At 43.2% G+C, this 21389-nt stretch overlaps 1 protein-coding gene across 2 annotated transcripts in view; it reads left to right on the top strand.

Annotated features, from left to right (window-relative positions):
- PDE1B (phosphodiesterase 1B) overlaps nucleotides 1-21389 on the top strand; it is a 1810462-nt gene that overhangs the window by 1572379 nt on the left and 216694 nt on the right. For both annotated transcript variants that reach the window (XM_069653207.1, XM_069653208.1), the window contains one exon: nucleotides 19056-19176. In XM_069653207.1, the coding sequence (XP_069509308.1) occupies nucleotides 19056-19176 (121 nt within the window). The remainder of the gene's footprint in view (nucleotides 1-19055; nucleotides 19177-21389) is intronic.

The raw sequence follows: 21389 nt of genomic DNA, 5'->3' as shown, positions 1-21389 counted from the left end.
TGAGAAGCTGGATGCTGGATACTGGGATCCTGATTCCTGAGTCCCGTATCGCACGATGAAATGATTAAGCAAATCCTGATAGTCGCATGGCATGCTTGGACAAAGCATTTTAGATCACTGAGCATGCCGAGTAAGTCAATTCTTAATGGTAAGCTACAAGCTGAAATTGAGTTCTGCCTCCCTGATCGAACTGCAGAAAGCAGTCCTTAAAAATATTGCTAGCTGGTTATAGAAGTCGTCCACTCCACTTTATTCGTTAGATGCTGAATACAGGAATTCCAACATCAAAAGGCCAACCAGTGAAACATCGTCTCAGAGGCCAACTAAAACCAGCTTAATATACTTTACAAATGTAAGCTTTATTCGCTTTGTACAGTCAGTTATTTAATTTGTCAAGTTTGTCAAACACAGAAATCTAAACTTTTCAGATGGATGTCCATTTCAACGCCATCTGCTCTGAAGCCTTTTTGATAGGGGCATAGTAATACTCGACTCGATCATTGACTCGATCATTGACTCCTCTTTACTTTACTGTGCCACTTGTTGGTTCCATACATGATGTTGGTTGCCATACATACTATGTCACTACGCTCTGGTACCCAGTTCCTTCTTTCTGGGTGCTCGGTTGATGCTATTCGGAATGTTCTCATGCGAGAAATTTTCAGTATATTGACTTTCATCGATATGTCCTCTTCTAAGGCATCCGTTTTCAAGCATTGCCAAGATTGCAACTCTAAAATGTTGATCACTGATCCACATGGCATCTGTGTGTGGTGTCTCTGTAAAGTTCATGATGCAGAAGAGTGCAGAAGAGTGCAGCTTGTGCCAACAAATGAATACCAAATAGTTGAGGGAATGATCAGCTAATTTAGTGCTTGGGCAGCCTCTGCTAAAGCCCCCAGCTCGTTCGACTGTCAGGTAATTGGGAAAAGGAGGAAAAGCATAAAGAAGCCATTCAACCTCCTTGTCCTCCCATAACAATTAACAACACCACTGATGCATGCATGACTCCGATTCTTTTGAAGATCGTGGTAAGATCTGCCTGAATCCAGCCACGTCTCTTCCTAAATTTCCAGAAGTCCCATGTCACATAAACACAGAAACTCCAGTTCTTTGGACCAGTCCTGGACACATTGGGTGGGGAAGGCGTATCCCCCTGGAGTTTCCAGTGCTAGGCAAACGGTGGAGCTTTTCCAGAGCCACGACAATCTACCAGTGGCTTCCTTCCTCTGCCTCTTAGGTCTCATGGCTTCCTGCATTTTCCTGTTGTCCAGAAGCCAAACAGCATATGCAATCCCTGCAGTGGCTATTGATGAATCAATGGTTCCAGTACTTCGATGGCATGAAGGACATTCAAAAGTTGTCTCTTGGTGGGCCAGCAGAGAGAACATCATGGCGGGGGAAACCTTTTGGGCTCCGTGGCCCCAAGTCCAGGTGTTCACGGACAAGACTTTGAAGGGTTGGGGTGCTCACAGTGGGGACATTCAGGTGAGCAGCCTTTGGTCACCACCTTTGCACCCTCCCTCAAGGGGAAGTACATCCTTATTTTGATGGACAACATAGTGGCTATGCACAACCACAACAAGCAGGGGGGTGTTCGATCTTTGCCCCTGTGCAAGGAAGCACTGCAACTATGGTTCTGGTTTCTGGAGAAAAAAATCCCTGCTCCAGCTGTCCATCTAGCAGGCATGGAGAGCAGGCTGGCAAACACTCTGAGCAGGCAGAGTATAACCTCACATGAACGGGAAATGTGCCAGGATGTTCTGGAGGAAATTTTCATTCACTGGGGTGTGATGACAGTGGATCTGTTTGCCACAAGCTCCAACAAGAACTGCAGACAGTTTTGCTTGAGGGAATTCCCAGCGAAAGGTGCACAATCTTGGTGGAGTGGGTTTTCAACCTCCAAGATATGTTCCCTCCGAAATCTGTCATACAATGGATTCTCAGGAGGTTGAGGAATTTTCAAGCATCCACGATTTTGATCATGCCGGATTGGGTGAGATGAACATGGTACTCAGTATTGCTGGACTTGACCATCAGCCAACCTTTCCTGTTGCCTCACGTGGCCAGACCTTCTATCCCAGTCCGAAGGTTGGGTAGTTTGCCCAAACCCAGAATCCCTCAACCTACATATGTGGCTCATGAGAAAATGAGATTTGATGACTGGGACCTATCAAAAACGGTACTTGAGATGCTACTGGTTACATGCAGACCACCTACAAGATCGCTATACGCGTGCATGTGGAGAAGATTTGAGGTTTGATGCAGGGAACACAGGATAGACATTATTGTTTGTCCCACCACTATAGTGATGGAGTTTCTTCTGTCACTAACCTCTTCAGGCCTTCGGATTGATGCAGTCAGAGGCTACTTGGTGGCTTTGTCTGTTTTTAAGAGGTTGCCGGATCAAGAATCTTTCTTCATGATCATGGTTATTCACCAATTCCTGAAGGACCTTGTGAATAGGTTTCCACCTAAACCCGTTTTTGGTTCCAGACTGTCACCTGAACTTAGTCTTGACATTGTTTATGATGGTTCTGTTTGAGCCTATGCATTCATGTCCTATCAAGCTACTTACCCTGAAAATAGCTTTCCTGGTGGTAATCATGCCAGTAGGATGTATAAGTGACCAACATGCCTTATCCTGCAAGCCACCTTTTCTATGATTCTTCAAGGAGAACGCCTCACTCAAGGTACATTCTAAATTCCGACCAAAAGTGGCCTCTGAATTGCACATGTCTCAGAGCATTGATTTGCAAGTATTTTATCCTCCTCCACATCCTTCCAAATATGAGTAACGGCTGCACACTCTGGACCCTAAGGGGGCCCTCAGCTTTTATGTGGCTAGGACAGCGGAATTCTGGCATGATGACCAGCTCTGACTTTCTCTTTGTCCAGGAAAGGTATGGCTGTGTCAAAACAATCGCTCAGTAGATAACTCTCTGGAATTGCAGAGTGTTATCAGAAGGCAGATAAAGATCTGCCACCAGATATAAGCGCACATTCCACCAAATGTTTGGAAGCATCTCCTGCATTGGGGAGGGGGGATGGCTGAGGGGCAACTTGTTTGTTTTGAAAGCAAGACAACGCAACACAGGTTAGAGTCCTGGTCCCGCGCTTAGTAACCAATGGTAGTAAGCGCATTCTAAAAGAACAATTATAATTATAATTGTAAGGGGTGTACCAGTAAAGGAAATCTGTCGAGCTTGGATGTTTTATATGGTCTTGCGCTCAATTTGGCAGAGCGGTTTTGCAGAGCTTCCTTGTATGAGGATATTCATCCCACCTCTGCACTCTCTACTGCTATGGGAGTCTATCTGATGAGGAATCTGCAGGAGAATGTAATACACTGAAGGAGACATTACTTACCATTAATGCTCTTTCTATGCATGTGTCTCCCACAGATTTTTCATCACCCCCTCATCCAGTACGCTACGAAAGTGGTCTGCAGGGGAGGATGGAGTAAAACTTTCAGTAATGAAAAGAGTATTGAGATTGCTGTTGGTTATGAGGTCAGCAATGTTGGTTGCATGCACCACCTCCCAGTGGGTGTTAACCATCATAACTGGGTAGATGTGAATGGTTGGCGCTTGTTGCAGATGTTTGTTGGGGATATTATTGCTATTTTGCAGAGTACCTGTTAAGGCTGGTTTGAATTTTTGGATGTGCAATACAATGGAGAAGATGGGAATGGGTTGTGGTGAGAGAACCAATTACAAGAAATCCCACTAATCAGCTTCCTTCCCTTGCCGGACAGAGTGAGTCAACTTAGATGTATATGTACTTAATTTTTTGCATTCTTAAACCCAAACAAAAGGGCACTTCACCATTTAATTATCAGAAAATACACATATTTTAATATTTATCATACCAATTTGACAATTCCAATATACAACGTTAAAAATGTTCCAAACATCAATTCAACAATCAATTTTGTGTGTACATCTTTCTTCATTGCGACTAACAGCATAGAACTATATGCTTCTCTCCTCCTGTTACAGAGCTAAGCTACAAACTAGTAGGGAGACCACCCTGGCTCGTGACATAGAGAACACCATTGGGCAGTAATAGTGCCCACACGGGACTTAGAGGAAGTAGCCCGATCGGAAAGAAATTGAAGATCCAGTAAAAGGTGAGCGTTCAGCTTGCTTAAATTAATAATTGGGTGATAGGTAAACATATAGGGACATTTGATAGGAACATTAAAACATATCCCTCCCCCCCTTTCAGCAAAAGTTTTTTATGTCTGTGCTGGAAAGAGACGGTCAGCCCAAGGAAATTAAGCTTTAAAGGCTAAAATGCATGTTTGCAGACACATGAAATGGAGAGAACAAACCATATTGAATATGAGAGAAAGTGTAGTAGTGGATAATTTAGACCACTTGAGTATTAATGCATCCCTGCTGTCTATATTGGTAATAGAGATGAAGTTGTAATAGATGTATCTGATGTATTTTTTGCATAAAAATGTTTTACTTGTTTATGTTCTAAAGTGGAAATGTTTTATTTGTCTTTTAGAAAGATTGTACATTACGGCAAACCGTTAAGGGTGTGAAAACCAGAATATGAACAAAAACCTAAGTGCCCTGAAGACAGCACCAGCAGGATTTGCAATAGGGATTACTTGCCTTGCCTATTCTTAAAAGATATATTCCCATGCTGGTCCTAGAAACACATTTCTATAAAAGTGTTGGCACAGTCCGTTTGGCCCAGAGAAATTGGGAAGGGCTTAAATAAGAGCGGGGTCTTTTCTATAAAAGAGAATACACCCCAATAAGGCATAGAAAAGGTTTTTTTAAGCATATAGTTCTATGCTGTTAGTCGCAATGAAGAAAGATGTACACACAAAATTGATTGTTGAATTGATGTTTGGAACATTTTTAACGTTGTATATTGGAATTGTCAAATTGGTATGATAAATATTAAAATATGTGTATTTTCTGATAATTAAATGGTGAAGTGCCCTTTTGTTTGGGTTTAAGAATGCAAAAAATTAAGTACATATACATCTAAGTTGACTCACTCTGTCCGGCAAGGGAAGGAAGCTGATTAGTGGGATTTCTTGTAATTGGTGTTTCATTATCCTCACCCACTCAGCCCCTAAAAAGAGGATAGGCACAGCTCACGTAAAACTCAATGTTATAGGACAACCCGTTGGTTGGCAGAGCTATTTAGCTTGATAAAATGGAAAATGTAAATATAGTGTCCTTTTCGGAGGATCAGTTCAAAAAGTTCTTTGAACTGCCGTCGATTCTGGGACAATCCAGCCCGGCAACAGCCAGTCCCACTCCATCTAACACCAATGATCTAGATTTACTAACTCAGAAAGTGAAGAAATTAATACGTACTGAATCCCATGGCCAGTTAATGGTCGAATACCTAAAAGCAGGGATCATCCCGGAGGGTCTCCAAGTTAAAAATATACCCCGGGTATTTCTGGACAACCCTAAATTTATGGCAAATTTTAGTGGTGTAGGGAATAAGTGTTCCCGAGATTGGATCATCCTAGTTATATCGACGGCAAATGAGGAAGCAAAAAAACAAAAAGTGGATCTAGCGGAATTAGAAAAGAAAATCAAAGAGGATTCAATAATACCTAATGCCAAAGCTCTATTGGAAAAAATAGAAGAGGACATGGGGAAATTTAAAACTTTCACCATGGACAAGAAATTGTGGAAATTTAAAAAAGATGTGCAGTACTATAAGGAAGAAGTGACCTATCCGTATTTGGTACCGGGTTTTTTTACACAGATGAATATGAACCCAGGCCAAAGCCAAGGTGGGAATAAGAAACGTCCCTTCAGAAAGTTTGTAACCTTTTCAAATTCATCCAACAGTAGTGATGGTGGTTCAAGTACTGAGGGGGCCAATGTAGGCAATCCACAAAGAGGCCCTTTTCAGAACCGGGGCAGACGGGGGAGGAACCGCCAACCAGGCAGCCACGGGATGCGTACACGACAGTGGCAGCCGGGTCTGCCGAATTGGTGATTCCCATCTTTAATTTAAGCCAACACATCCTCACAGAAGCGGAAATTCGTGTTCTGAGCAAGGGGTTGTCTTTTGTTCCAGTGAGTAAAGCTGATCAGTTTACCACAGAAATAGAAATGCGGAACTTTTTCCGTATGATTCGATTGAAGTATTTCTTTAAAGATCATGATGATCAAAGACCCAGAGATAGAAGTACTTCGGGTTTGAAACCACCATCCACTTTCACTCCTCTCACCTCGATGGTTTCACCAGAAATCATCAGTTTTGAGAACAAAATCATAAGCAAGATGAAAAATCTGGTTCAAACTAAAAATAAGCACAGGGACAATTTGTCCAAAGTGGAAAGGATAGCTTTAAAAAATCTAGCTGAAAACAAACTATTCGTGATTAAACCTGCAGATAAGGGCGGAGGAGTGGTCCTATGGGGCATAGAGTTGTACCGGGCCGAAGTAAAGAAACAACTTGAAAGAATCATTTTTTACAAACCCTTACCATGTGATCCTACACCAAGAATTAGAGATGAAATATCTAGTCTTATGGACCACGCAGAAAGTGAAGGGTGGATTGACATCGATGAGAAAGCCTTTTTGCTACAAGCTCATCCTATCACACCAGCCTTTTACTGTCTACCGAAGATTCATAAACACCACAAGGTCCCTCCGGGGCGGCCCATAGTGGCAGCCATTGGATCTATTCTCGAACCCTTGTCAATATATGCCGACTTCTTTTTGAGGCCATTTGTGAAAACGATGCGTTCATATGTCCAAGATACAACCCAAATGATTAAGATACTAGACACGATAGTTGTGGCTTCCACAGACACCTTAGTCACCTTGGATGTGGAAGCATTGTATACGAGTATTCCCCAGATGAAGTGCGTCAGAATCATGGGTCAATACTTAGAGAAAAGGAGGGACAAGACAGTACCAACGGCATTCATTCTGGAGTGTATTAGACTTGCCCTTACCAACAATTTTTTCATTGAAGAAGACAGGTTTTACCTGCAACAACATGGCACAAGTATGGGCTCCAGTTTCGCACCAGATCTTGCAAACCTTTTTATGGACGATTTAGAGACACGTTCAGTCTATGCAGATCACAATCCTTTTAAGCACCTTATGAAAACATGGGTGCGCTACATTGATGATATTTTCATGGTGTGGGGAGGAACTGAAATAGAACTAAACTCATTCATCACCTGGGTCAATGACCAAGATGAATGTATTAACTTCACCATGAACTCCAACCAAGAAAAAATTCCCTTTTTGGATTTAGAGATTTTTAAAGACACAGAGAACAAATTGGGCACCACTTTGTTCAGGAAGGCTACAGATAAAAACACTCTGTTACTGTTTGAAAGCTTCCATCCCCAATCCCTGCGGCAAAACTTACCAGTGGGACAGTTTCTACGTATCAGAAGGAATTGTACCCATAAAGAAGCTTTTGAGATTCATAGCAAAGATTTAACAACTAGACTGAGGGCAAGAGGTTATCCTCCCTCCATAGTACGTAGATCCATGAAAAGAGCTAGAAACACTCCTAGAGATAGGTGCTTGACACCACAACCGCGAGTTATAGAGGAAAAGATCACTTGTGTCTCCACATTCTCTCCGATCAGCAACGATCTGCGGAGATGCATATTGAAGAACTGGAATATTATCAACACAGAAGATTTCTCAATTAGTAAACCTCGGTTTGCGTTTCGTCGTATGCCTAATTTGAGAGACAAACTTGTGCATACATATAAACCAGTGGGCAAGGATAGGTCCACCAACCAATCGAGACTGTGGAATTTACCTCCGGTGGTAGGTCACTTCAGATGTGGTAACTGCTCTGTGTGTGAATTAACATCTAACATGAAACAGGTAGACCTCAAAGGGAGAATATGGGAATTGAAACACTTTACAAACTGTAACTCTAAGTGGGTAGTGTATGGCATCAAATGCCCATGTGGCCTGTTATATATTGGCAAGACGAAGAGACCCATTCGTCAGAGAATCTGTGAACACAGATCCTGTGTGAAGAACCAGGTACCCGATAAACCTTTAGTGGCCCATTTTAAAAGCGCCCACCATTCAGTACATGACATCCACTGGTTCATTATAGAAGTAATAAATGTGCAACCAAGAGGAGGTAACAGAGATCTAAAGCTAAGACAAACAGAACAGAAATGGATATACTCCCTAGACACTGTAAGAAACGGATTAAATATCTCCATTGAGTGGTCCCTTTTTATACATCACAAAAGGTGAACAAGATATATGAGTCGCAAGTTCTTTTACAATATGTACCCTGTGAAATATGTAACATTCTATAAGGGTCTCTGTGGGAATAAGTGATTAGTATATAACGGCGAGAGAGATGGATAACAGCCGGCATATATGCCCACGAGGGGAGATAGATAGAGAGATAATGCACACATTGAATAAATGAGGTATCCACTAAAAGGGAATTTAATGCTGTTACCTTTGATCATTTTTGGTCCAACTAGAACACGCCTCGGGCGGCCCCTGATATAGAGAACCCTATTGGGCAGTAACAGTACCCACACGGGACTTAAGATCTAGTAAAAGGTGAATATCCAGCTTGCTTAATGTGTAATACTGGTATATTGCGCATTTTTGCTTTATTTGATTATCAGCGACACTAAACCAAAAGAAAGTGGTATACCTTTAAGAGAAGGGTTGCGGATCACGTGATATCACGTAGATACGCGCGTAAAATCATGTGACATGACCACTACTTAAAATGGACCAAATGCGACAGTAGGCCCGCAGCTTTATCGAGCAGCAGACGTTCATCGCGGCACGCCCGGCTTCAGATACACTGTGCACGGGACAACAGCCGGCATAGATGTACCCATGAGGTAAGAGAGAGGGACAATGGACACATTGAGTAATGCGGTATCCATTAAAAGGGAATTTAACGCTGTTCCCCTTTGTGTTGGTTTATTTAGAACACGCTTTTGGCGGTTCCATGAAGGGTGACGAGAGATAAAATCCCCCAATAGAAATAAAGGAAATTTCAAGACAGTGGACTTGATCACTCGGGTAAGCTTCACTCAATTTTAAACAAGAGAATGTTGAGGTGATCACCGATATTCCTGTGATAAGTAATGGTGGCTTCTCTCCTCCTGTTACAGAGCTAAGCTACAAACTAGTAGGGAGACCACCCTGGCTCGTGACATAGAGAACACCATTGGGCAGTAATAGTGCCCACACGGGACTTAGAGGAAGTAGCCCGATCGGAAAGAAATTGAAGATCCAGTAAAAGGTGAGCGTTCAGCTTGCTTAAATTAATAATTGGGTGATAGGTAAACATATAGGGACATTTGATAGGAACATTAAAACATATCCCTCCCCCCCTTTCAGCAAAAGTTTTTTATGTCTGTGCTGGAAAGAGACGGTCAGCCCAAGGAAATTAAGCTTTAAAGGCTAAAATGCATGTTTGCAGACACATGAAATGGAGAGAACAAACCATATTGAATATGAGAGAAAGTGTAGTAGTGGATAATTTAGACCACTTGAGTATTAATGCATCCCTGCTGTCTATATTGGTAATAGAGATGAAGTTGTAATAGATGTATCTGATGTATTTTTTGCATAAAAATGTTTTACTTGTTTATGTTCTAAAGTGGAAATGTTTTATTTGTCTTTTAGAAAGATTGTACATTACGGCAAACCGTTAAGGGTGTGAAAACCAGAATATGAACAAAAACCTAAGTGCCCTGAAGACAGCACCAGCAGGATTTGCAATAGGGATTACTTGCCTTGCCTATTCTTAAAAGATATATTCCCATGCTGGTCCTAGAAACACATTTCTATAAAAGTGTTGGCACAGTCCGTTTGGCCCAGAGAAATTGGGAAGGGCTTAAATAAGAGCGGGGTCTTTTCTATAAAAGAGAATACACCCCAATAAGGCATAGAAAAGGTTTTTTTAAGCATATAGTTCTATGCTGTTAGTCGCAATGAAGAAAGATGTACACACAAAATTGATTGTTGAATTGATGTTTGGAACATTTTTAACGTTGTATATTGGAATTGTCAAATTGGTATGATAAATATTAAAATATGTGTATTTTCTGATAATTAAATGGTGAAGTGCCCTTTTGTTTGGGTTTAAGAATGCAAAAAATTAAGTACATATACATCTAAGTTGACTCACTCTGTCCGGCAAGGGAAGGAAGCTGATTAGTGGGATTTCTTGTAATTGGTGTTTCATTATCCTCACCCACTCAGCCCCTAAAAAGAGGATAGGCACAGCTCACGTAAAACTCAATTGTGGTGAGAGAAGACACTGATGATGTCTACCTGTTGTATGACACGCAGAATAACTGGCCCTTGATCCTTTTGATGACCTAATAGTACTAAACAGGATTTACCTTTTTCTCTGTCTGCCCTTCATTCCAATAGCTTTGCCGAAGGACACCCTGTGATCTAAAAGGAAATATGGTGAGGGGCCAAGCAGGTGGTTAGGGCAGAGGTCACTTGACCTAGATCTTCTTGCACTTGCTGACCAACTGCAAAGGAAGAAAGGCTGGAAGGCCTCTTAAGTATGGAAAAAATAGTACAAAAACTGGAAGGCAACAGCTGATTGGCAATGACTGGCAGGTGGGTGGGGAAGAGGTCACATGGCCTCAATCAACCAGCATAAGCTGACCAAATGCAATAAGGAAAGAGGCGGGAAGGCTGCTTATGGATGGAAAAAAAGAGCAGCAAAAAAAGAAGGCATCAATAGAATGGTAGTGAAGGACAGATTGGTGGGGAAGAGAGGATGTGACCTAGATTCACTTGCACCAGCTCACCAACTGCAAAAGAAGCTGGAATGCTGATCAAGTAGGGAAGAAAAGTGGCTAAATAGGAATGTGCTGACAGATTAGCAGTGATAGAACCGTGGGGAAGAGGTTACATGTTTTAGATCAGCACTTGCCCTGAACCAAAGGCCCATAAGGTGAACACGCAAAAAGAGTGCAAGGGAATCCACTTTAATTTGAATACATGTTCTGTGCTATACAAATTAGCTGAACTTGCCCTCCAACCACCACTAGTTGTCCCTCCTGGGGTGACTAGCCCTAGTAGAAACCAGTGTGCTGTCTACCTAGGGTTAGGGGACAGGCAAGAGGGACTGGCCCTGAGATAATGGCAGAGCATAATCTTGGAAAAGTGCAGCAAAAAATATGGGTAATGAATCTAAAACGTTACTAAAACTCGGAAGTTCCGGAACAAGGAACACTGGAGGGAGTCAAATCCAATGTATTCCTCCCTACTTATCTACTCACATGTGGAATTTAAAAACAACAAAAGTAGTTTCACCAAGATGTCTAGTTGATATTCAGACATTCCCTAAATATATGATCAACCGGTTTCAGTGGGGTATCGATCCCTTCTTTCCCATTTTTCTCAGGACCCAAAAGTTCTTCTGCCATGAGTAAACATGGCAGTTTCACAGAGACAGGCTTCTGCACCTTTTCCCATTTTGGATACCATGTCACTGATGATCACTTCTTGGGTGTGAATCCTCAGTCGCCGCCATCTGGTTTCCGGGTCTGTAGTGAGTTCCTATTTCTACAGGTTGCTTCTGCAATGCCAATGACTGGACGTTTTGCCATGTGTGCGCTCTGAACCACTTTATACAGAAAGAAATGATAACTGCTTAGCAGGACAGCAATCACAATGAGAAAGACGCCCCTATCAAGCTGTAGAAGAACCCCACAAGTAACGAGTAAGACATAGAATACTTTGGAAACACATACATTTTTCTGTAGGATTTATTTATTGGGCTGTTTATAATGTGCCTATACATCAAAAGGTGTTACAAGGCGCAACAAGACAAAAGAGGGATAGGGGAACAGGGATGATGAAAAAACAAAAGTCCTATTAGGCTTTGTGTCATTCAGATAGTGCAAGTGCAGTAACAAGGAGTGCGGGTAAGAGCGGAGTGGAGAAGTGCGTAGTGAGGGCAGGAAAGGGTCCATGGGTCATGCCAGTGCCAAGGGGAGGCCAGGTGGACAGGTGCCTGGGGAATTCAGAGAGTACAGGGGAAAGACGGTCCACATGTTATGTGTGAGTGAAGAGGCCGGAAGGGCTCAATTGGGTGCAGGCCCAGACAGGCTAGTTCAGGGGAAGGGAGCCCGGAAGGGCAAGCGCAGATTGGGGGGGGTATCAGGGGACACCAAGTGCAGGGGAAGACTGGTCAAGCAGGGCTTGGTTCCATATAAGAATCGTCAGCCTGTCAAAAAGAGGCAGATGGGAACATTAACAGGGGAGGGGGAGAGGGAAGGAGGAAGAGCAAAGGAGGGTCTTGAGAAGCTCCCAGAACTTAAGGAGATCCGGCTCAAGTCTGAGAGGGGCAGCAAGGCAGAAGCACCTGTGGAGGATAGAGATCCACCCCCCACTCGACCCCCCACTCTCTGCTTGAAAAAGCATCTGATCTGCAGAGAGTTGGAGCTTGAAGACTGAAGGGCTCCAGCAGAAAGGTATTAAGGGAGAGAACGTTGGCTGCAGCAGGGTCCCAAGCCCTAGAAAGCCTTGTGGATGATGCACAAAGTCTTGAACTTGATCCTTGCAGCAACCGGGAGCCAGTGGAGAGATTTTAGGGCTGGAGATATGCGGGGCAAGAATAAGTCTTGCAGCCCTATTCTAGATTAGTTGAAGGAGGGAAAGGGAGGAAATAGGTAGATTGATGAAGATACTATTGCAGTAGACTAGCATGGAGAGGACCAGAGCTCTGGAGACATTGAATTTCTGGGGGAAGTTGAGGAAAGGGAGAATGCCTCTGAGGAGGTGCAGTTGAAAGTGGGCCTTCTTGGCCAGATCTGTGATGTGAGGAGAGAAGGAAAGAGAGGAGTCGAAGATGACACCAAGGTTGTTGCCTCACAGGAGGGTGAAGGGAGGCATGGAGGGCGGCAGAGGGTAGGAGGGAAGGAGGGAGCCGATGTCCCAATGGGAATGATCTTAATCTTACTGGCATTAAGGCAGAGATCATAAGCAATGAACCATGCCTGAATAGCAGACATGATTTTATTTTATTTTATTTTATTTATACCACGCTCCACTGACCCTGAGGCTTAAGTGCGCAAACATTTACAAAAATAAATAGCCCAGGAACTGAGCACAAAGTCTTTGATATATAAACAAATTAGACAACTTCCAAGAAAGAGATAAAAACATGGAAAACTATGGAAAATAAAACAGGTCAGTTCAGGACAATTCTTAAATTAGTAGTAGAGAAGGTGTGCAGATTTGCAATTCTATTCAAAAACAGAGGTATGGTACTTAGACCACATCCAATAACAATACAATCAGTGTTATGAGTAGAACACCAATTGTTTAACTGTCTTCTCCAAAGGACTTTCAAGTCTTGGGTTGTCACACAATTAGAGCCCACTTTTTGATTGAGGCATGATACAATTTTGTTCTTAATTGCCTCCCTTGATTCAAATTCCCTTGGCTTGTCAACATCTGTGATGATGATATTTCTGGGGTCCAAAACAAAGCTCTGTATGCTGGGGTCCATAATTTTAGCCATCATTGATTTTTTTAAGCGAATATCCTTGGACATTAAGGACACAGAAGATTAAACAGGCTTAGATGGAGGCAGGGTGCCCTCCACTGAAACTTCACCCACTGGGCAAGAAACAGGATAGAAATCCTTAGCCTGCGACAGCCGTCCTATATAAGGAGCCTCTATGAAGTCAGTTTGTCAGCCCTGATGGAGCCAACTCTTGGGGAGTGGGGTTTGAGAGGACTTATCAGATCCTTTAAGTTCCGTTTGTCCAGACTTCTGCAACTTTAACGGGTGTGAAACAAGCATTTTAGGGCCTATAGAAAGCAACTAGGCCTGAAAATCCTCAATGTGTGAACATGCAGCAAAGACCCGCAGCATATATTCTTTAAAAAACAGCCGACTTTCTGATGTCTTGGAAGCACCCACCCCTCTGTCATTACTTTCCATGGCCCCTTCTCCTGACCAATCCCCTGATTTTTTTGGCAGAGATGACAGAATCACATAGCATATAGCCTTTAAATTTATCAAGCTCCTTGACCTTTGCTGACACCCCAGTAACACCTCCATGGACCTCATGATGATCAGACACCTTTTTCTGTGAGTGTGTGTAGATGGGAGGAAGGGGACGAGCATCACTGGCATCACTCTTGCAAACTTTATTAGTGAGCAGGAGATTAGTGAGCAGGAGAGATTCTTTCTGGAGATTTTGTCTCCTTTTAGCACTTAGTGCTATGACTTCTGATAGATGGCTACCACTCCTGTGGGAAGCCAGCGGTGGTGATTGGAGGGAGAGTTCCACCCTACCCAGAACATCAGACAGATTGGTGGGCACAGACCGAGAGCCAGAAACAATTTCAGTTTCAATTTCATTCATCAGATCTGTATCCTTATCCCTGCTATACATAATGTATGGCCTTGAACTGGTGTAAACACTGAGAGAAATTATTTTAAAAGGCCAAGAAGAATCACCACAAGGGGGCAATAATATGGAAGTAGATGACAGGCGCTTACCACCATATGCAACGCGAAGCCCACCGGAGCTCTAAGCGTGAGCTCAGTAAACGCTTCTGATGCTCCTTCCGGCAAGGACAGCAGGGACGGCCCCTAAAAGCAACCCGGGTCTATGACACCGACACTGGCCTGTGCCAACGCTGCTGAGGAGCACTTAAGGTGAAGGGCTAGGGGCTCAGGAGGCTAGAATGCCACATGCCTTGAGGCCGGTCTCACAGCAGTGCCGCCGTGGGGTTAGAGAAAGGACCCTACACTCAGAGTGAGCCACGTCAGACCGCACAACCTGGAATGGCTGCCTCCGACAGGCTCACCTACATACAGTCAGGAATGAGAGAGGAAGATGAGGAGGGAGTGGAGAGAAGCTTGAAGGGGAGCTGCTTGTCATCCACATAACACTGGACATTAGGAGAGACGGCAGAGATAAAATGGGCTAGAGGGGCAAGGTAGATGTTGAAAAGCCATGGTTAGAGGATAGAGACCTGAGAGACATCACAGGTGGAGAATGAGATTGAGGAGAGAATAGGGCCTAGATGAACCTACAAAGGTCGTTCTGAGAGGAAGACGGTCAACCAATCCACGGCCAGGTCCATGATGCCAAAGGTATCACAGAGCCAATTTATAATGGTGGCATAGTTGGCAGTATGAAAGGCAGAGGAAAGGTCAAGAAGGATGATAATGGAAGGAGAGTTGGAATCGAGATTAGAGAGCACATCCCATAGAATACCAATAAAACCATTAAGGGACACAGAAGTCTGTTATATGATTTTGCAAAATAGAGATGGGCGAAGTCACCTTCAAATTATTAGGGTACCTCCTTTTCCATTTGTTAACATGGTGTGGATGGAATGACATATAACAATGGTTAGCAGTATTGCAACCTTGAGTAATTGGTCTCCGTTCATTTCCAGAAATCTTCCCCTTCAGCATTCCTTCTTTTTAAGGACATCAGTAGGTAGTGATTAGTGTTCTTGTTTTAATCATGTTTAAAAGATAATTAACGTTTTAATCAGAGGATTCCTCAGTATGCAATACAACGTTCTCTTTCAACTTTACACGTGAAGGTCCAGCATTTGAGCACTTTAAGTACAGAAACATGTAGGGCAGGGTTGTCCAACTCCAGGCCTGGAACTATGGCAGATTTTCAGGCTAACACTCATTAATATTCATGAGATAAATTTGCATACAATGATTCTAAATATATGCACATTTTTTCTCCTGGATATTAATGAAGGATATCCTGAAAACCTGTCAGGATTCCGGACCTCGAGGCCTGCAGTGGGACAACCCTGATGTAGGTTTTCTGTGACACTGACTTGTATATGACCTATATATCTGTGCCCTATCTAGATATATTACGTTCCTCTGTGTCCATAGGCTACATTTCAAACTGAATTTCCAACTTTTTGGTCTTTTACAGAGTTTACCTGTACAATCAAGTTGATTCGATTTTATAATGATTTCTTTCCACAGTCGTGAATGCTTTTTTGATACTACTTATGGTTTAGTGTGACATTTTCTGAAATGGTGTTTACTACTTTGTATATTTTTCTAATCCGTTTATTGTATTGTAAACCATGAATGCTCAGGGAGATGCTCCATTACTTATCATATTTCAAACATGAGCACATGAAAACCGGCAATGAAATAATATGGGGTAGTGTACCTCTCTTTCCAAACTACTGAAATGTCTGAATAACATCACGGGGTAACCAGGCACTATGTCTTTGATTCTAGTGATACGCAGTCCCCTGATTCAGGAAGGGGCCCCACTGTTGGCTCTCTACTTGATGTGCACGGCCACGGACTGTAAAGAATGCTAATGAAAGGCCATTACGGCTCGCTTGATCTGTGGTGCCACCCACGGGCTAGTTTTAGTTTGGTAAATACGCCGTAACTGATGGAGCTGCAAGTAATTGAATCTTACCTGAAGTTCTCATTATAAGTATAGCAGTACTCGCACAGACCGCTCCGAGTTACAGGATGTCAGAAGTCGATCGTAGGTCTGCACGTCTGTCTAGCTGTGGAACGGGAAGCGTTACCAATGCAGCAGACGTGCAGGCTATTCATTCAGTTCAGGGACGTCATCGCGTGCGAGCGCGACAACGTCACTGTCTTATCAATGTCCGCAAAGCTGCACCGATGAGCCCAATGTCTAACCCTAACTGTAGTTCATTAATGTTACCCATCCTTCTCTATAGTGCGTGTATATCAGCCCAATGTCTAAGATACATGTAGTTAAGTTCTGTTTACTGTACATATTAGAAAAGTAACCAGCAAGATCTAAGTGGGCTTTGGAGGGGCAGCAAGGAGCAATGGCATTTGACTAGATTAGCATTGCACCCTATCATGGTTTATACATTGAGTGAGTATCTATGGTTTAGATAGTAACACATATTATTCAAGCACTACAAGGCAATTCTGTTTGTGATGTTCACTGAAAAAGGTCCTAGGCATATTACTCTTGATTGCCCTAATTGTACCCCTCTGCGAATGGGCCACCTTTCTTTGTGTTCCTGGAAAGCCTGTCCATAATCCATAGTTGGCAAACACCAGGGCTCCCATTCACACGTAGGCGTACTCCTATCCGATCCATCAATAGATAGCAACCCCGGCTCCCATTTAGCCATCGACTTTGGGATTGGTCATCGAAGAATGTACAAGCACAACTAGGGTCTACTAGACAATAGAGGATGGGGCCAAAGAGTAAAGAATATGGGTCATATTCTGGAGATAAAAAAATGTTGCAAGTGATGATGTGCTAGCATAGCTCATCACTTGCACCAAATAAAAAAGCAGTGCAGCCCAGTCCACAAAGGCATCTACATATGTGCATATCTGTCAGGCAGAATGGGACCCTGCTGAAGCATCTACAATACCAGAGACATATATTCAAAAAAGGTTTCAGAGACCATCTACCGAGAATGAACACAGCCAAATAATCAGCTCTCTGTGAAGGTGCCCACTCAAGAGGGTCTACAACCACGTTTTAGCTCACTGTACTTATGAAACACGAGACATATCCATTTGCATATCAGTCTGGTCTGACCCACTTGGTCAGTCCAACAACAAAATGCTAGCCAATTCTCCTGTGAACGAGAGTACCAACAGCAACCACAGACAGGTGAAGCTGTGTCTCGCTAAGCACATTGAGCAAGGGGTCCACATTTGGATTACCCTGGGTAACTTAGGGTTAAACTCCAAGTTCCTAAACATAATAAAAAGGTCTGAGCGCCCCCTCTACCGACCACAATCACGGCCAAATAACCTGTTTTCTGGGAAGATGCCCAGTCGGGAGGGTCTACAACCACGTTTTAGGTCATTAAATTATCTAGGATACTGGGAACCCACAATATCTCCTTCAAGACATTGCTCGTGATGGTGTGCAGTGATACAAAGGGCAAAGGTGAGTCCCCAATAGTAGCGGGGCTTGTGCCATTTCACAGACCACTCATGAACATCACCAACCTTGATCAAAACGGGCGCAGACATCCACTGCTCATGCTTGCAACAGGCATTTAAAGCTGTGCTACTGTAAACAAGCAATCATTAGACCCAACATGCATAGCACAGTAATTACCGGATGCGGTCATCTGCCAGGAACTTTAAAATTAGCAGTTTCTCCACGAGCCCTTTTGACATTTCAGAGGTACCGGGCTGTCTGGATAATTCCCAGTATTTCAACAGGTTATGGTAGATTTGCCATGCTTACACAACCTTGTATTATGTTACATATCATTTTCTTCAAAGGACATTGCACATGGAAGGGGCAATGACCACTTCTGCATAGCCAGCTAAACGCTGCTGACCTTTGCACTGAAATCTCAAAAATATATATCTCAAAACAGACGAGGATAGCCTACGTGTGCAGAACAAAATAAGCATGCCATTAATGCAGTGGTCGAAGTGGGCGGGAGCGGTCGGGAGCGTTGCTCTTATACTTCTTTTAATTAATTGCGTTTTACCGTTCCTATACTTTTATTTTAAAAAGAAACCGTTCTGGAACGGTTTGGCTTGAAAATAAAAGTGTAGGAAGAAGTTGAAGCTTGCACTTTCAGTGCACTACACTGAACGTTCCCTTAAACAGCAAGCACCTGTGTTTTGGGGTTTGTATTGTGCATCTGAGGGTCATGGTGATGGGGTTTGTGAGGAGTGGGGCAGACTAGTAGGGAACATAGTTCCACTCATTCTATTCGTACACTTCGACCACTGCGTTAATGTATATAAAAGGGTACACAATTCGAAAAGGCTATCCATATTTGAAGGGGATGTGGAGGAAGATCACAAGAGAATTTCTCCAACAGATGTGCGAGGCTATTTATTGAATGTGTTCGATGCAATTACATGTGTTCTCCTTTCAGGTAGAACCACGGCTATAACACGTGCAAGCTGCAGGAATATTTGCCTACTGGGCCCATAATTCCATTTTCTTTGGATCTGCAGCCATTGCAAGTGTTCCCTTCACCGCTTCGCATCTCATTATTCTTTCCTGGCTGTGAGGCCTCTCTTCCCTGAATGATTACAAACGTCTCTGTTTCTTCTTTGATTCCTAGGATTGACAAATCAAAAGCACTCTCCCTCCTGCTGCATGCAGCCGACATCAGCCACCCCACCAAGCAGTGGACCGTGCACAGCCGCTGGACCAAAGCCCTCATGGAGGAGTTCTTCAGACAGGTACACGACTGCCCCATCCTTTCATCTTGCCATCCCTCCATTTCGCCATTTCTACTTCCCTTCCTTCATCACTCTCAACATGTGCATGCTTCTGTGTATCTATGTAGGCATGTGTGTGTGTACTTTATAAAGCACAAACCTAGCTAGAAAGCACGAGAGCACTGAACAGAAATGGTGCTGAATACATCACACCAGCGACAGGGAGCGCCGGGAGTGGGTGGTGAAAGGAGGGGGAAGAGGTTCTGTCAGCGGTCAAACAGCGACATTGGAGTTTCTTCCGGAAGTACAGTAGGGATGCGGTCAAACAGAAGTGCTTCCACTTTTCATTCCAGAGTTGGGGCGCATAGCATATATCAGTTTGTCTGCTTCTTTCCTCCTGGCATCATTTGGCACCATTGTGGCATCTAAGATTGTGTAGGGACCCCGGAGATGAATTTTCCAGCTGCTTATGATGGACGTTTGTTTTTCACAGCCATGTAAGTTATGTGGGACATTTTGAAGGAGACGCAGGTTTTGGTGGGATAACCAGTGTAGCTCCGGACCATTGCAGTGATGTGGTTATATTTCATATTTTAGTGTTAGGATATATTGCAGTGTGCTGGACAGCTTTTGTTTGAGTTAGCAGCAAAGCCCATGAAACATCAAACACATGTGAAACAACACTCACAGCAGGGCAGTTCCTAGCCCATTTGGTGCCCGGGCGAAACACTAGGAATACGCCCCCCCCAACCCTTGCCCCACTCCCACCGCACCCTGCTTGCCACTCCCAAACTCAATATAACACTGCTAAACAAATTAAATCGGTTTTACTACATCATGATTCAATAACTTTGAAGTAACTCCTTGGACAAAGCAGAGTACACAAACAGTTTATACTACTTTTAAAGTTTTGTGTCCATTTTTATTCTATGTTAAGGGCACTCTCCTCGACTTTGTTGCTGCAAAATCATGTATTGCTGCTGCATAATCAATGTTTTCAACAAGTTCAATCTCAATTGAAAGCATTGCAAGAGCTGATACCCTTTCCTCTGCCATTGTGGAGCGCAAGTATGTCTTTATAAGTTTCAATTTACTAAAGCTCCTCTCACCACTTGCCACTGTAATTGGAATTGTTAGTAAGATCCTTATGGCAACCCACACATTTGGAAACAACTAATGTGTTTTTGAATGATGAATGTGCTGCAAAACTTCAAAGGGCGTAATAGAACTCTTCTGAAGCGATAGCTGGATATGTCTCAGTTCCTCAGCCAACTGGAAACCATCTAGATCAGATTCTGGTGCACTATCACCACCCTTTGCTAACAATTGCTCCAGGTGCTTGCACAGTTGTATCAGTTCTTCTATTCCAGGCAAGAGCTTTATGTTGTACAGGAAACCCCAGTTTGTACTGTGCACAGACAACTGGGAAAATCACCTTTCAAGGGAAGTAGTTATGGCACAAATCAAGGTATTAAATACGGTTACTTTAAAAAGTTCTTCATTCTCAGGGTTCTCGTCCCGAGTCTCATATGCAAACATTTTTTTTTTCCTATGCCGTTTAGTTGCCTTAAAAGTAGGGGCAACATTTAAAAATAAGGCTATCTCTTTTGCTGTTGTTGCAGCATGCTCAAAACCATCACTCCTATAACCTTTGACAAAGGCAATGGAGTTCTTAAGTAGGCCATTGCAGCCCGGCAAATCAATTTGTTTGGACTGCATGGATCTGCTTACCTGAAATAGAAGGTCATACCACACAACTAAAGTACAAATAAAACTGAAATCTTCCAAATGTAAAGCAAGGCACTTAGCCTCAGAGGACAAGGTTGGGTCACTGACTTTTTCCTCAATGCTCATGAGTGCTCTGTGTATCTCAACAAATTGATACTGCACAACTCTCAAGCTTTCGATTCTACATTCCCATCGTGTTTCACAGACCTTTTTCAAGGAAAGATTTTTTACATGATCACTGAGAATGCTCCAGCATTTGGCTGAAGCTGCAAACAAATTATAGTCTCTGAAGAACACCAAAAAGAGAAACAGATTTCACAGAGGATTTGGAAGCATCGCCAACCACCAAATTTAAACTGTGGCAGCCGCATGGGCTAAACAATGCACGGGGGTACTGCTCAAGAACTCGTGCTTGGACTCTTTTGTTTACCCCAATCATGTTTGCACCATTATCATACCCTGACTACGGCAGTTGTTCATCTCTAGACCGCATTCTGACATTTCAG

Source organism: Ambystoma mexicanum, chromosome 3q (assembly GCF_040938575.1).
Source record: "Ambystoma mexicanum isolate Mex_15411 chromosome 3q, UKY_AmexF1_1, whole genome shotgun sequence".
In the NCBI taxonomy this organism is placed as follows: Eukaryota; Metazoa; Chordata; class Amphibia; order Caudata; family Ambystomatidae; genus Ambystoma; species Ambystoma mexicanum.
This window is presented reverse-complemented; position numbering and strand designations above follow the sequence as displayed.